Raw genomic sequence first — 17,486 nt, forward strand, 5'->3', positions numbered from 1 at the left:
GAATGAGCGACAACCTGAAGGAAACCTGAAGCCTGAAGGATCTGGAGAAGGTCTGTATGGAGGAGTGGGCCAAAATCCCTGCTGCAGTGTGTGCCAACCTGGTCAAGAACTATAGGAAACGTATCATCTCTGTAATTGAAAACAGGTTTCTGTACCAAATATTATGTTTTTATGCTTTTCTGATGTATCAAATACTTATTTCATGCAATAAAATGCAAATGAATTACTTAAAAATCATACAATGTGATTTTCTGGATTTTTGTTTTAGATTCCGTCTCTCACATTTGAAGTGTACCTATGACAGACCTCTACATGCTTTGTAAGTAGGAAAACCTGCAAAATTGGCAGTGTATTAAATACTTAACACCCCGGCAGTCCTACAATCTAAGATAGATGCCCTCAATCTCACACAAATCATCAAAGAACCCACCAGGTACAACCCTAAATCTGTAAAAAAGGGCACCCTCATAGACGTCATCCTGACCAACTGGCCCTCCAAATACACCTCCGCTGTCTTCAACCAGGATCTCAGCGATCAGTGCCTCATTGCCTGTATCTGCTATGGATCCACAGTCATACGACCACCCATCATCAATGTCAAACGCTCCCTAAAACACTTCTGCGAGCAGGCCTTTCTAATCGACCTGGCCCGGGTATCCAGGAAGGATATTGACCTCATCCCGTCAGTTGAGGATGCCTGGTCATTCTTTAAAAGTAACTTCCTCACCATTTTAGATAAGCATGCTCTGTTCAAAAAAATGCAGAACTAAGAACAGATATAGCCCATGGTTCACTCCAGACCTGACTGCCCTCGACCAGCACAAAAACATCCTGTGGCGGACTGCAATACCATCAAATAGTCCACGCGATATGCAACTGTTCAGGGAAGTCAGGAACCAATACACGCAGTCAGTCAGGAAAGCCAAGGCCAGCTTGTTCAGGCAGAAATTTGCATCCTGTAGCTCTAACTCCAAAACTTTCTGGGACACTGTAAAGTCCATGGAGAACAAGAGCACCTCCTTCCAGCTGCCCACTGCACTGAGGCTAGGTAACACGGTCACCACCGATAAATCCATGATTATCGAAAACTTCAACAAGCATTTCTCAACGGCTGGCCCTGGCCATGCCTTCCTCCTGGCTACTCCAACCTCGGCCACCAGCCCCCCCGCAGCTACTTGCCCAAGCCTCTCCAGGTTCTCCTTTACCCAAATCCAGATAGCAGATGTTCTGAAAGAGCTGCAAAACCTGGACTTGTACAAATCAGCTGGGCTTGACAATCTGGACCCTCTATTTCTGAAACTATCCGCTGCCATTGTCACAACCGCTATTACCAGCCTGTTCAACCTCTCATATCGTCTGAGATTCCCAAGGATTGGAAAGCTGCTGCTGTCATCCCCCTCTTCAAAGGCGGAGACACCCTGGACCCAAACTGTTACAGACCTATATCCATCCTGCCCTGCCTATCCCAGGTCTTCAAGTCAACAAACAGGTCACTGACCATCTCGAATTCCACCGTACCTTCTCCGCTGTGCAATCTGGTTTCCGAGCCGGTCACGGGTGCACCTCAGCCACGCTCAAGGTACTAAACGATATCATAACCGCCATCGATAAAAGACAGTACTGTGTAGCTGTCTTCATCGACGTGGCCAAGGCTTTCGACTCTCAATCACCATAATCTTATCGGCAGACTCAGTAGCCTCGGTTTTTCTAACGACTGCCTTGCCTGGTTCACCAACTACTTTGCAGACAGAGTTCAGTGTGTCAAATCGGAGGGCAAATCGGAGGGCATGTTGTCCGGTCCTCTGGCAGTCTCTATGGGGGTGCCACAGGGTTCAATTCTCGGGCCGACTCTTTTCTCTGTGTATATCAATGATGTTGCTCTTGCTGCGGGCGATTCCCTGATCCACCTCTACGCAGACGACACCATTCTGTATACTTCCGGCCCTTCCTTGGACACTGTGCTATCTAACCTCCAAACGAACTTCAACACCATACAACACTCCTTCCGTGGCCTCCAACTGCTCTTAAACGCTAGTAAAACCAAATGCATGCTTTTCAACCGTTCGCTGCCTGCACCCGCACGCCCGACTCGCATCACCACCCTGGATGGTTCCGACCTAGAATATGTGGACATCTACCTAGGTGTCTGGCTAGACTGTAAACTCTCCTTCCAGACTCATATCAAACATCTCCAATCTAAAATCAAATCAAGAGTCAGCTTTCTATTCCGCAACAAAGCCTCCTCCACTCACGCCGCCAAACCACTGCGACCTGTATGCTCTAGTCGGCTGGCCCTCGCTACATATTCGTCGCCAGACCCACTGGCTCCAGATCATCTACAAGTCCATGCTCTAGTCGGCTGGCCCTCGCTACATATTCGTCGCTAGACCCACTGGCTCCAGATCATCTACAAGTCCATGCTAGGTAAAGCTCCGCCTTATCTCAGTTCACTGGTCACGATGGCAACACCCACCCGTAGCACGCGATCCAGCAGGTGTATCTCACTGATCATCCCTAAAGCCAACACCTCATTTGGCCGCCTTTCGTTCCAGTTCTCTGCTGTCTGTGACTGGAACGAATTGCAAGAATCGCTGAAGTTGGAGACTTTTATTTCCCACGCCAACTTCAAACATCTGCTATCTGAGCAGCTAACCGATCGCTGCAGCTGTACATAGTCTATCGGTAATTAGCCCACCCAATTTTACCTACCTCATCCCCATACTGTTTATATTTATTTACTTTTCTGCTCTTTTGCACACCAGAATCTCTACCTGTACATGACCATCTGATAATTTATCACTCCAGTGTTAATCTGCAAAATTGTAATTATTCGCCTACCTCCTCATGCCTTTTGCACACAATGTATATAGACTCTCTTTCTTTTTTCTTCTACTGTGTTATTGACTTGTTTATTGTTTACTCCATGTGTAACTCTGTCTGTTCACACTGCTATGCTTTATCTTGGCCAGGTCGCAGTTGTAAATGGGAACTTGTTCTCAACTAGCCTACCTGGTTAAATAAAGGTGAAATAAAAATAAATAAATAAAACTTGTTCTCCCCACTGTGTGTATGTATGTGTGTGTGTGTATGTATGTATGTATACATACATGCATGCATACATGCATACATGCATACATGCATACATACATACATACATACATACCCCAGAGCCTTATATGGACTTCCTGCCGCAACGAGGCGATGCCCAATTTTTCTATACAGGAAAAATTGCTATGTCGTGAAGAAGAATGACGAATGTATGGAGTTGTTGTTGGTGCCCCGTCCCTTACCATCTGTCCTACAGTTGACGCACTCCCACCTTCTTGGGGCTCACCTATGGGTGTCGAAGACCTTAGACAGGCTCAAGGCACGCTTTTGGTGGAGCACGTGAAGACTTGATAGACCGCATAGCAACCCTGTGGCCCCTGGTATGGGAACACATACAGGAGGCCCAAGCGCGGGTGTACAACAGTGGGGCACAATAAAGGGACTTCCAGCCAGAAGACAAAGTGTTGTTCCCATACGAAGTCATTGAGAAGGTGGGTGAGGTTAACTATAGGGTCAGATAGCCGGGACTTAGGCATTTAACCCAGATTTAGCATGTGAATTTGCTAAAGAAATGGAATGCACGTGATGCACTCTACTCTATTTCCCCGAAGAAGGTTACCACAGAGACCAAGCCGGCAGAGGTGCCACTGGGGGAGCAGCTGAGCCAAACACAGAAGCAGGAGCTGAGTGAGTTGGTTTGCCAAAACCAGCATGTGTTCTCCAGTGAACCAGGACACACCGATCTGACACAGCATCATCATCGAACCCGGGAAAATGGTGAAGTTGAGACCTTACCGTATACCGGAAGCAACGAGAGGGGCTGTCAGGACCGAGGAAAAAACTATGTTGAAAGCTGATATAGTCGAAGAGTCGCATAGTGAGTGGTGCAGCCCCATAGTGTTGGTGCCGAAACCAGACGGCACCATTCGCTTCTGTAATGATTTTTAGAAAGGTAAATGAAATCTCAAAGTTCGACACCTACCCCATGCTTTGAGTTGATGAATTAATGGAATGGCTAGGGACCGCCCGATTTATTTTATCAGCACGCTCAACCTGACAAAGTGTCAACCTGGCAAGTGCCCTTAACTCCCAAGACACGGGAGAAAACAACTGCCTTTGCCACCACTGGTGTGCTGTTCCATTACAAGAAGCTGTCCTTTGGGCTGCATGGGGCCCTGGCCACCTTCCAGAGGATGATGGACCGGGTTCTCCGACCCCATCGGGAGTATGCGGTGGCATATATCGACGATAGTGTGATCCATGGGAGCGAGTGGGAGACACATCTAAAATAGGTGAGCGTGGTTCTGCAGGCCTTACGGGAGGCGGTGCTAACGGCAAACCCAAAGAATTGTATACTCGGCCTACGGGAGGCTGAGTATCCTGGGTACACGATTGCGAGGGGACGTGTCAAACCCCAGGTGAGGAAAGAGGAGGCGATTCGGGACTGGCCTCGCCCCCTCACCAAGAAGCAGCTACGCACATTTGTGGGGTTGATTTGTTATTACCGGAGATTTATTCCCCACTTTGCCTCCCTAGCCAGCCCCCTTACAGATCTGTCCAGGAGCCATCTGCCCGCTCAAGTGACGTGGTGGACTGAGGAGATGGAGAAAGTCTTCCAGGACCTAAAGGGAGCACTCTGTTCTGGACCCGTGCTGGTGACCCTCGACTTCTCCAAACCACTGGTGGTACAGCCCGATGTGTCCGAAACAGGGGTGGGTGCCGTCCTGTCACAGCTACAAGAAGGTGAGGAACACCAGTCATGTACATTAGCTGGAAGCTGTTGCTGCGGGAACAAAGATATTCCACTGTGGCGAAAGAATATCTAGTGATCAAGTGGGCACTGGAAACGCTGCAGTATTACTTATTGTGACGGCACTTCACCCTCATAACGGACCATGGACCCACTGGTTTGTATGTCACCGAATGAGGACAGTAACGCCCAGGTCATCCGTTGGTTCCTAGCCTTACAGCCCTTTGCTTTCCCTGTCATCCACAGATCAGGTGCAGCCCATGGAAATCCTGATGCCCTCTCCAGAAGAGATGCTCTAGGGAGCTGGACCGCCCCTCCCTCCCGGTCTGAGCTGGGGTGTGTGTGGGGCAGACAGCAGGGAGAGGTGAGGGGAGTGGTTATTGAAGGGAGATATCTTGCAGCCCGCTGGCTCCACTCCCGAGTCTTATATGGACTTCCTGCCCCAACGAGGCGAGACTGTGGATCATTAAGCCAGGGAATGCTTGGGGATAAAATAGGAAGCAGCCGGCACAAAGGGGCAGAGAATGGATAGCAAAGTGTGCGTGATGAAGGGTGGGAGAAGAGAGAGCAATATCTGTGTGTTAACCCATTGTGACCTGGACTGTCTGATTACCCCCCTTGTGTACCAAACAGGATTGGCTGAGGACCTGAGTTTTAGGATTACCCCTGGAGAACGGAATGGACAACGAGACCGGTTTGTGGACTGTGAAATAGTTGAATTCCCACCCTTCTCCCCAGTGTATAAAAATCCCTAATAAACTCCCTATTTGCGTTTTAGTTGTGCTACTGGTGCGTTATTGAGCCTGCTACAATATATATATCACACTCTCTACCAGTCAAAGTTTTAGGACACCTACTCATTCAAGGCTTTTTCTTTATTTTTCATATTTTCTATGTTGTAGAATAATAGTGAAGACATCAAACTATGAAATAACACATATGGAATCATGTAGTAACCAAAAAAGTGTGAAGGGAAAGCACCCAACAAGTTCTCAGCATATGTGGGAACTCCTTCAAGACTGTTGTAAAAGCCTTTCAGGTGAAGCTGGTTGAGAGATGCTGGTTGTGTGTGTACATGCATTCACTCAGTGGCCAGTTTATTAGGTAAAACACCCCGTTCGCAAAAAAAACCCGATTTGCTTGCTATATAAAGCAGGCGGACACGCATCAAGGCATTCTGTTACTGTACCTAAGAGACATTGAGCGTGGTACTGTATTGATCGTCTGTGCCTGCTGCGCCGGTTCCAGTATCTCAGAAACGACCAGACTCCTTGGCTTTTCACACACAACAATGTCTAGGGTTTATCAACAACAGTGCAACAAACAGAAAATATCCAGTCAGCGCCAGTCCTATGGGCCGAAAACGGCTTGTTGAAGGAGAATGGCAAGAATCGTGTAGGCTAACCGGCAAATAACGGCTCAATACAACTGTGGTGTGCAGAACTGCATCTCTGTCCTTGTGGGCTATTACAGCAGACAACCACACCTGGTTCCACTCCTATCAGCGGCTCCAGTGGGCACGAGATCACCAACACTGGACAATTGAGGAGTGGAAAAACCATTGCCTGGTCTGACAAATCCCAGTTCCTGTGCGTCATGCTGATTTGCAGAGTCAGAATTTGGCGCGAGCAGCATGAGTCCATGGCCCCATACTGCCTGATGCCAATGGTACATGCTGGTTGTGTGATGGTGTGGGGAATGTTTTCCTGGCAAACGTTAGGTCCCTTTGATACCAATTGAGAAATGTTTGAAAATAGAATCAACCCATGCTCCGAAGAATTAAGACTTCAAATTGTATTTGTCATGTGCTATGTAAAAAACAGTGAAATCCTTACTTATGGGCCCTTCCCAACAATAATAATAAAAAAAGAGATATTAGTAGAAAAAATACAAATATATAAATAAAAATAACATAAGGAATAAATAGAAAAGTGAACTTCTGGAGGCAAAAGAGGATCTGACCCAGTACTAGTTGGCTGTACCTAATAAACTTGGCACTGAGTTAATAGACACTGACTATACCAAACATTAGGAACACCTTCCTCATTGAGTTGCAATTCCTCCCTTTTCCCTCCAGAACAGACTCCATTTTTTCGGAGCATGGGCTCTACAAGGTGTCGAAAGCGTTCCACAGGGATGCTGGACCACGTTGACTCTAATGCTTCCCACAGTTGTGTCAAGTTGGCTAGTAGTGAATACCTTGTTCCATCTCATTCCACAGATGCAATTGAATTGAGATCTGGTAACTGGGCAGGCCACTGCAATAAGCTCAATTCACTGTCATGTTTGTGGAACCATTTCTGGACAATCCTAGCTGCCATGCTGGGATGTACCTGATGGCAATGTTGTTCAGATATCCTGTGGCATTCAAACATTGCTCCACCTTTTATGAAGGGGCCCAATGTGTGCCATTAAAAACACACCTCACACCACCACCGTAAGCCTGCAACGTTGACACCCTTCGTGATGGATACATGTACTCATGTGGTTTTCTCCATTCCCCTGTCCTCCCATCTGCGTGAAACGGCAGGAACCGAGATTCATCAGACCAGGCAATGTTTTTCCAATTCTCCAGTGTTTTCGTTCCTGAGCCCACTGCAACCGCCGAGTCTTGTTTTTTGCTGAAAGAAGTGGAACTCTGTCAGGTCATCCGCTGCCATAACCCATTTGTGTCAATGTACAATGAGTTGTGCTTTCTTTTATGGGTCTTTGGGCACCAATGTTGTTCTTGACTGTTAGTTGACTAACAGTCCCTCTGTTGCTCTGCACAATTTGTGTCTGCCTCCTTTGTCCTTGTTAATCAATGACACATTTTTGACAACTGGCCTGCCGTTGGCTGAATGTCCATTGGGTGGTGGGCCATTCTTGATACACACGGGAAACTATTAAGCGTCAAAAACCCAGTAGCGTTGCAGTTCTTGACATACTCAAACCAGTGTGCCTAGCACCTACTACCATACCCCGTTCAAAGGCACTCACATCTTGTATCTTAACCATTCACCATCTGAATGGCACATGTACACAATCCATGTCTCAATTATCTCGAGGCTTAAAAATCCTTCTTTAACCTGTCTCCTCCCCTCATTTACACTGATTTGAAGTGGATTTAACAAGGGACATCAATAGCAGATCATCATTTTCACCTGGATTCACCAGGTCAGTCTGTCATGGAAAGATCAGCATACACTATGTGTATATACTGTATATACATTGATTTCAGAAGGTATTCAGACCCTTTGACTTTTTCCACGTTTTGTTACGTTACAGCCTTATTCTAAAATGGAAATTGTTTTTCCCCTCATCAATCTACACACAATACCCTGTAATGACACAGCAAAAACAGGTTTTTAGAATTGTTTGATAGTGAATGGAGCAGGCATTGGAAGATTCATGAGAACAGCTGAAAAGATAAGAACATTTATTCAGGAACATGTAAGGTGTGCTTTTTAAGTATCTGACTGAACTGCAACTGAAAAACAGTCAGTGTTTGAGTCTGCTTAAGGGGGATAAAACAAATATTTCTGTTGTCTCTAAATGTTGGAACATCTTTCTTTCAGGTGGTGGGAGAGTGGAGGTTTAGTAAAATCCACTGTGACATCTTTGTCACCCTAGATGTCATGATGTGCACTGCAAGCATCCTCAATCTCTGTGCCATCAGCATTGATCGGTAAGTGTTCTTGAAATTGTTGAATCGTGACTGGAGGCAGGTGCCGTTGTGGATTTGCAGTGAACATCTTAAAGCAAATTCATTGGAGTCTGGGCCTAAAAGGCCTACTTGCATAACCCAGCTGGTACTTTGTATTGAATACCAATGCCATTATTTATGGACTATGCAGTATGCCACTTTTCATTTTGAATGATTTTCCACTTCACTGATTTTCGTGTCACTCAAATGCATGTTCAGAACACCACCTTGGTTATGTGAATACATAACTCAGAGGTGATTTAAATATTTATTGAAGTAATTTGTATTTGAATAGAAAATGTCTGCACATTTAGTATGTGTGCAGAAAATCTTGGAGTTGTTTATACTGCAGATACTTATTTTAGAGTAAGAGAATAGTCCTATATAGAATAGTCCTATATAGTCCTGTGTCATGTGATCTGTAATATTGAATAAAGAGTACCCATAAAGCTAGAGTCCTTAATTGAAACAACAACCACTCTCAAATTCATAGACCGAGCTATGGATGAAAGGACTGTCGCTCCATGATATCAAATTTACAGTTTTACTGTGATTTGAAGCTATATGGTGTTTATAGTTAAATTGTTTACAAACATTGCAGTAAAACAAGCTAATTTTGTGTTCTGATGGGGTACAACAATGGAACTGAGCTCACAATATTATTATTATTATATTTTTCAAGAATCAATGGTTATTATGTACTGTACCAGTCAAAAGTTTGGACAGACCTACTTATTCCAAGGTTTTTCTTTACTATTTATATTTTCTACATTGTAGAATAATATCGAAGACGTCAGAACTGTGAAATAACGCACATGGAATCATGTAGTAACCAAAAAAGTGTAAAACAAAATGAAAATATATTTTATATGTGAGATTCTTCAAAGTAGCCACCCTTTGCCTTGATGACAGCTTTGCATACTCTTGGCATTCTCTCAACCAGCTTTATGAGGTAGTCATCTGGAATGCATTTCAACTAACAGGTGTGCCTTGTTAAGTTAATTTGTGGAATTTCTTACCACCTTAATGCATTTGAGCCAATCAGTTGTGTTGTGACAAGGTAGGGGTGATATACAGAAGATATCCCTATTTGGGTCCATATTATGTAAAGAACAGCTCAAATAAGTAAAGAGAAATTACATTCCATCATTACTTTAAGACATGAAGGTCAGTCAATCCAGAATATTTCAAGAACTTCTAAAGTTTCTTCAAGTGTAGTCGCAAAAACCATCATGGTGAAACTGGCTCTTATGAGGACAGGAAAGGAAGACCGAGTTACCTCTGCTGCAGAGGATATGTTCATTAGAGTTAACTGCACCTCAGGTTGAAGCCCAAATAAATGCTTCACAGAGTTCAAGTAACAGACGCATCTCAACATCAACTGTTCAGAGGAGACTGCATGAATCAGGCCTTGCTGCAATGAAACCACTACTAAAGGACACCAATAAGAAGAAGAGACTTGCTTGGGCCAAGAAACACGAGCAATGGACATTAGACAGGTGGAAATCTGTCCTTTGGTCTGATGAGTCCAAATTTGAGATTTTTGGTTCCAACAGCTATGTCTTTGTGAGATGCAGAGTAGGTGAACGGATGATCTTCACATGTGTGGTTCCCACCGTGAAGCATGGAGGAGGAGGTGTGATAGTGTCACCAGCAAAGCACTCCCACACCATCTGTGATTTATTTTGAATTTATGGCAGACTTAACCAGCATGGCTACCACAGCATTCTGCAGCGATACGGCATCCCTTCTGGTTTGCACTTAGTGGGACTATAATTTGTTTTTCAACAGGACAATGACCCAAAACACACCTCCAAGCTGTGTAAGGGCTATTTCACCAATAAGGAGAGTGATGGAGTGCTGCATTAGATGACCTGGCCTCCAAAATCACCCGACCTCAACCCAATTGAGATGGTTTGGGATGAGTTGGACCGCAGAGTGAAGGAAAAGCCGCCAATAAGTGCTCAGCATATGTGGGAACTCCTTCAAGACTGTTTGATTCCTTATGAAACTTGTTGAGAGAATCCCAAGAGTGTGCAAAGCTGTCATCAAGGCAAAGGGTGGCTACTTTGAATAATATAAAATATTTGTTCATTTGTTTAACACTTTGGGTTACTACATGATTCCATATGTTATTTCATAGTTTTGATTTCTTCACTATTATTCTACAATATAAAAAATAGTCAAAATAAAGAAAAATCCTTAAATGAGTAGGTGTGTCCAAACTTGACTGGTGCTTGATATCATTCATTTCTAAGTCCAATGTATTTAGCAACTAAGGATTATAGCTTTAAGTGCTTAAGTAGCCTTCGGCTTCGTACCTTAAGGTTCCAAACCAAATTACAATTAAATCAATAAAGCAAGTCTGTTAGTTGACATCCTTAGGAAGTAGAAATTCTCTAACTCACTAATAAGGTCACACAGCAGGCTAGAGGTTAATTGATAAGGTTCCCTACCAGGGATGTAGTGGAGGGTTAATTCATATAGACACATTTAATGCACAAGGGTTAATGCACATTAAGCACCGTTTTATTTCCTGAATAGCATTTACTAATTTATGCTAAATTAGAGTATTTTTGCGTTTACTGTATGTTAGTCGTCTCCCATCATGTCAGAGTTTACCCACCTTTTTTCTACCCATACATCCCTGATGTCCCTACTAAAAGAAGATGGAGAAAGATGTTGTCTGTTACTCCATGTGTAGTCTGCACAGTAGAAAAGCCAGTTTGTCTATTCCTACTGTGTTTTTCCCGTGTCTTTTCCCCCATCTGCTTCCTTCCACAACAGATACACAGCAGTCGCCATGCCCATGCTGTACAACACGCGCTACAGCTCCAGAAGACGAGTCACTGTTATGATCTCAGTGGTGTGGGTTCTGTCCTTTGCAATATCATGCCCCCTGTTGTTCGGCCTAAATAACACAGGTAATAGCAGGAACTGTGAGCTACCTTGCTCTGCTGCACTGTAATCTGTGCTATTGCACTGTGCTTCCACTGTGTTTTGGCTTTCATGGCACTAAGGAGTAGACTCAATTTGACAATGATATGTGATACTAAACTGTATGACTGCTGTGAATGGGGGTTAACAGTGTGGTGGTTAGTTTGAATGCTCATCTTTCAAACACAGAGTACACTCGTGGCCAAAAGTTTTGAGAATGACACAAATATATATTTTCACAAAGTCTGCTGCCTCAGTTTGTATGATGGCAATTTGCATATACTCCAGAATGTTATGAAGAGTGATCAGATGAATTGCAATTAGATGCAAAGTCTCTATTCGCCATGCAAATGAACTGAATCCCCCCCAAAAATTCCACTGCATTTCAGCCCTGCCACAAAAGGACCAGCTGACATCATGTCAGTGATTCTCTCGTTAACACGAGTGTAGACGAGGACAAGGCTGGAAATCACTCTGTCATGCTAATTGAGTTTGAATAACAGACTGGAAGCTTGGAATCATTGTACTTCCTCTGTCAACCATGGTTACCTGCAAGGAAACACATCCCGTCATCATTGCTTTGCACAAAAAGGGCTTCAAAGGCAAGGATATAGCTGCCAGTAAGATTGCACCTAAATCAAAAATGTATTGGATCATCAAGAACTTCAAGGAGAGCGATTCAATTGTTGTGAAGAAGGCTTCAGGGCGCCCCAAAAAGTCCAGCGAGCGCCAGGACCGTCTCCTAAAGTTGAATCAGCTGCAAGATCGGGGCACCACCAGTACAGAGCTTGCTCAGGAATGTCAGCAGGCAGGTGTGAGTGCATCTGCATGCACAGTGAGGCGAAGACTGTTGGAGGATGGCCTGGTGTCAAGAAGGGCAGCAAAGAAGCCTCTTCTCTCCAGGAAAAACATCAGGGACAGACTGATATTCTGCAAAAGGTAAGGGATTGGACTGCTGAGGACTGGGGTGAAGTCATTTTCTCTGATGAATCCCCTTTCCGATTGTTTGGGGTATCCGGGAAAAAAAGCTTGTCCAGAGAAGACAAGGTGAGCGCTACCATCAGTCCTGTATCATGCCAACAGTAAAGCATCTTGAGACCATTCATGTGTGGGGTTGCTTCTCAGCCAAGGGAGTGGGCTCAGTCACAATTTTGCCTAAGAACACAGCCATGAATAAAGAATGGTATCAACACATCCTCCGAGAGCAACTTCTCCCAACCATCCAGGAACAGTTTGGTGACGAACAATTCCTTTTCCAGCATGATGGAGCACCTTGCTCAGGGAACAAAACATCAATATTTTGGGTCCATGGCCAGGAAACTCCCCAGACCTTTATCCCACTTAGAACTTGTGGTCAATCCTCAAGAGGCAGGTGGACAAACAAAAACTATCAAAAAGTCACTGAAGCAGCAAACTTTGTGGAAATTAATATTTGTGTTATTCTCAAAACTTTTGCCCACGACTGTATATTCATTCAAAATGTCAATTTGATGTATTTTGCACTGTTTTGACCAACTCCGTTGCCTTGTGGTTAGAGTACCCACCCTGAGATTGAAAGGTTGGGAGACCGCTCGTTGGCTGAGTAATACCACATCCTGTTTATATGGTACCCGATGCGTCTCAGCTTGGCACTCAGAATTAAGGAGGTACATTGAGGATAAGACTGCAATAGAATAGTGTCCTGTCCAGGGGTTGTACTTATACATCAAGCTGCTTCATGCTACAGAGAATGACTATTGCTCAAATGAGCTGTTCCTGTTCGCTCGTGCAAGGCTCCTTACATACAGTGGCAAGAAAAGGTATGTAAACCCTTTGGAAATACCTGACTTTCTGCATAAATTGGTCCAAAAAATGTATCTGACCTTCATCTAGGTCACAACAATAGACAAACATTCTGCTTAAACTAATAACACACAAACAATTATACGTTTTCATGTCTTTATTGAACACGCTGTGTAAACATTTACAGTTTAGGGTGGAAAATGTATGTGAACCCTTGGTTTTAATAACTAGTTGACCCGCTTTGGGCAGCAATTTTTTTTTTTTTTTTTACCTTTATTTAACCAGGCAAGTCAGTTAAGAACACATTCTTATTTTCAATGACGGCCTGGGAACAGTGGGTTAACTGCCTGTTCAGGGGCAGAACGACAGATTTGTACCTTGTCAGCTCGGGGGTTTGAACTCACAACCTTCCGGTTACTAGTCCAATGCTCTAACCACTAGGCTACGCTGCCGCCACAATGACCTCAACCAAATGATTTCTGCAGTTGCTGATCAAATAGTCATGAGGAATGTTGAACCATTCCTCTTACAAAACTGTTTCAATTCAGCAATATTCTTGGGATGTCTGGTGTGAACTGCTCTCTTGAAATCATGCCACAGCATCTCAATCGTGTTGAGGTCAGGACTCTGACTGGGCTTCTGTTGAAGCCATTCTGTTGTTGATTTACATCTGTGTTTTGGGTCGTTGTCCTGATGAATCACCCAACTTTGGTTGAGATTCATTTGGCGGAGAGATCGCCTAACATTCTCCTGCAAAATGTCTTGATAAAATTCATTTTCCCTTCGATGATAGCAAGCTGTCCAGGCCCTGAGGCAGCAAAGCAGCCCCAAACCATGATGCTCCCTCCACCATACTTTATAGTTGGGATGAGGTTTTTATGTTGGTGTGCTGTGCCTTTTTTTCTCCACACACAGTGTTGTGTGTTCTTTCCAAACAACTCAACTTTAGTTTCACCTGTCCACAGAATATTTTGCCAGTAGCGCTGTGGAACATCCAGGTGCACTTTTGCAAACTTAAAAAATAGTTTTTTTGGACAGCAGTGGCTTCTTCTGTGATGTCCTTCCATGAACACCATTCTTCTTTAGTGTTTTCCATATCGTAGACTCGTCAACGGAGATGATAGCATGTTCCAGAGATCTCTTTAAGTCTTTAGCTGACACTTTAGGATTCTTCTTAACCTCATTGAGCATTCTACACTGTGCTCTTGCAGTTATCTTTGCAGGACGGTCACTCCTAGGGAGAGTAGCAACAGTACTGAACTTTCTCCATTTATAGACAATTTGTCTTACCGTGGACTGATGAACATCAAGGCTCTTAGAGATACCTTTGTAACCCTTTCCAGCTTTATGCAAGTCAACAATTCTTCATTTTAGGTCTTCTGAGCTCTCTTTTGTTCGAGGCATGGTTCACATCAGGCAATGCTTCTTGTGAATAGTGTCGTGACGTTGTATTAGATAATGTAACGACTGTTGTTCATCGAATGATTAAAGTTTCTAATTGCGTGATTAACTGAATCAAGAAATTATTAACTCATTAACCTGGGGCACCATAGGAAAACTAGTTTTTATTGAGTTTCTATTGCCCAAATGAACTCAAAGAATATTAGAATATCGATTTTGCAACGGCCGCTAATTAACCAGTTGCCTCTACCAATCTCGTTCTGAACGTCGTATAGCCAGTGAATCTGCACGATGAGTTCGTACCACACCAATCTTAGTTGAATATTTATTTACTAAAAAGCTAAAATGATGATAAAAGATACACATAGACGCAACACATTTTAGGCTATTGATTAGAACTTAGTATAACGGGCCAACACACTATGGCGCGTGTTACCCAAAATGGGGATTTCAAAGAGAGAGAGAGAAAAAATAAAGTACACGAAAGAAATATACATTTGGGTGAATTTTTGTCAGCTATGCTATTTTAACCCTAGCCTTGCCCCCAAACTGCCGCTCTTATGAGTCAGAATATAATGATGTAATTACATGGGGATGATCTCCGAAGATTCTCTGCGTGGACCGTCCAGACTGCTCGATGACGCACTACTCCGGCGCACCTCACTGATCGTCCTCCCGATGTCAGTGTCCTTTTGGCTTAGGAGTCTGTTCCCTCACCCTTTGCTCTGGAAGGGGTCTTCTGAGGACACAGTTCTGTAGCTCAGAGCTAACAGCATAGGAATGAAACCCTTTAGATACCACGATTCGATGGGAGATGGAGGCTAGGTGGTTTGACTTGAATTCACCCGCTTAGACACAGCTACTCATCCGTAGCTTGGGTAGAAAAGGATTTCTTTGTCTTCAAACTTGCGTTGCGTTCTGGGTTCGTTGACTTTTTAGACCTTGCTACAGCTTGGGTCACGTAGTCTTCGTGTAAATTCTATACTCACAGGTTTTATACCCTTGGGTCAGAAGTGGGCGTAACCGTCTTTTAGGGCAATTCTCTGGGCGTACCAAGTAAACGAGGCAAGGTCTAGATTTTATTCAAATCCAATTTTAGACAACTAACTTAACATTTCATCTTCCCAAAAATATTCTCTTTGATTTGGAAATTTTCCATACAACGTACAATGTATAAACATCAAACATCTACTAGGAAAACTCTTCACGTTACAACGTTTTCATAATAACATCATCTATTAACCTTTAACAAAACAAAAATGTCATACATTTTCATATTCCATCTATCGTCATGACCACCATTGTTGCTGACGGAAACCATTGTTCCAAAGTCCCTTTATTTCATGTTTAATGTTCTGACGCTGGTTCTCCATAGTAACAGGACAAAGGAATTTGTTTGTGGCCTGAGATTTACCAGGGGCGTGAGGGGTCATAAAACCCCCCACATCTTCAGACTCCTAGATCTCTCCTCCTCTATTGGAGTTGAGAGATAATCTGTAGGGTTGTGGTCTCCTGTCACCTGACCTGGTCAGGACAGTCATGACAATAGCAAACTCAATTTCTGTGAGTTTCTTTTTCTTTTCTTTTTATTTCACCTTTACTTAACCAGGTCGGCAAGTTGAGAACAAGTTCTCATTTACAATTGCGACCTGGCCAAGATAAAGCAAAGCAGTTCGACACATACAACAATGCAGAGTTACACATGGAGTAAAACAAACATACAGTAGAAAAATAATTCTATATACAATGTGAGCAAATGAGGTGAGATAAGGGAGGTAAAGGCAAAAAATGGCCATGGTGGCAAAGTTAATACAATATAGCAAGTAAAACACTGGAATGGTAGATTTGCAGTGGAAGAATGTGCAAAGTAGAGAAATAATGGGGTGCAATGGAGCTAAATAAATACAGTAGGGGGAGAGGTAGTTGTTTGGGCTAAATTATAGATGGGCTATGTACAGGTGCAGTAATCTGTGAGCTTGCTCTGACATCTGGTGCTTAAAGCTAGTGAGGGAGATAAGTGTTTCCAGTTTCAGAGATTTTTGTAGTTCGTTCCAGTCATTGGCACCAGAGAATTGGAAGGATTGGCAGCCAAAGGAAGAATTGGTTTTGGGGGTGACCAGAGAGATATACCTGCTGGAGCGCGTGCTACTGGTGGGTGCTGCTACGATGACCAGCGAGCTGAGATAAGGGGGGAATTTACCTAGCAGGGTCTTGTAGATGACCTGGATGACCCAGTGGGTTTGGCGACGAGTATGAAGCGAGGGCCAGCCAACGAGAGCGTTGGTGACAAAACGGATGGCACTGTGATAGACTACTGCATCCAATTTATTGAGTAGGGTATTGGAGGCTATTTTGTAAATGACATCGCCGAAATCGAGGATCGGTAGGATGGTCAGTTTTACAAGGGTGTGTTTGGTAGCATGATTGAAGGATGCTTTGTTGCGAAACATGAAGCCAATTCTAGATTTAACTTTGGATTGGAGATGTTTGATGTGAGTCTGGAAGGAGAGTTTACAGTCTAACCAGACACCTAGGTATTTGTAGTTGTCCACATATTCTAAGTCAGAACCGTCCAGAGTAGTGATGTTGGACGGGCGTGCGGGTGCAGGCAGCAATCGGTTGAAGAGCATGCATTTAGTTTTACTTGTATTTAAGAGCAATTGGAGGCCACAGAAGGAGAGTTGTATGGCATTGAAGCTTGCCTGGAGGGTTGTTAACACAGTGTCCAAAGAAGGGCCAGAAGTATACAGAATGGTGTCGTCTGCGTAGAGGTGGATCAGAGACTCACCAGCAGCAAGAGCGACATCATTGATGTATACAGAGAAGAGAGTCGGTCCAAGAATTGAACCCTGTGGCACCCCCATAGAGACTGTCAGAGGCCTG

At 43.9% G+C, this 17,486-nt stretch overlaps 2 protein-coding genes across 2 annotated transcripts in view; both read left to right on the forward strand.

The window, feature by feature from the left end:
• Positions 1-17,486, forward strand: part of LOC127932035 (uncharacterized) — a 105,024-nt gene that overhangs the window by 33,947 nt on the left and 53,591 nt on the right. The window lies entirely within an intron of this gene.
• LOC118386530 (D(2)-like dopamine receptor) overlaps positions 1-17,486 on the forward strand; it is a 53,692-nt gene that overhangs the window by 27,648 nt on the left and 8,558 nt on the right. Inside the window, exons 3-4 of the mRNA XM_035774252.2 lie at positions 8,356-8,465; positions 11,271-11,407. Coding sequence (XP_035630145.2) covers positions 8,356-8,465; positions 11,271-11,407 — 247 coding nt within the window. The remainder of the gene's footprint in view (positions 1-8,355; positions 8,466-11,270; positions 11,408-17,486) is intronic.

This window comes from Oncorhynchus keta, chromosome 1, assembly GCF_023373465.1.
Source record: "Oncorhynchus keta strain PuntledgeMale-10-30-2019 chromosome 1, Oket_V2, whole genome shotgun sequence".
Taxonomy (NCBI): Eukaryota; Metazoa; Chordata; class Actinopteri; order Salmoniformes; family Salmonidae; genus Oncorhynchus; species Oncorhynchus keta.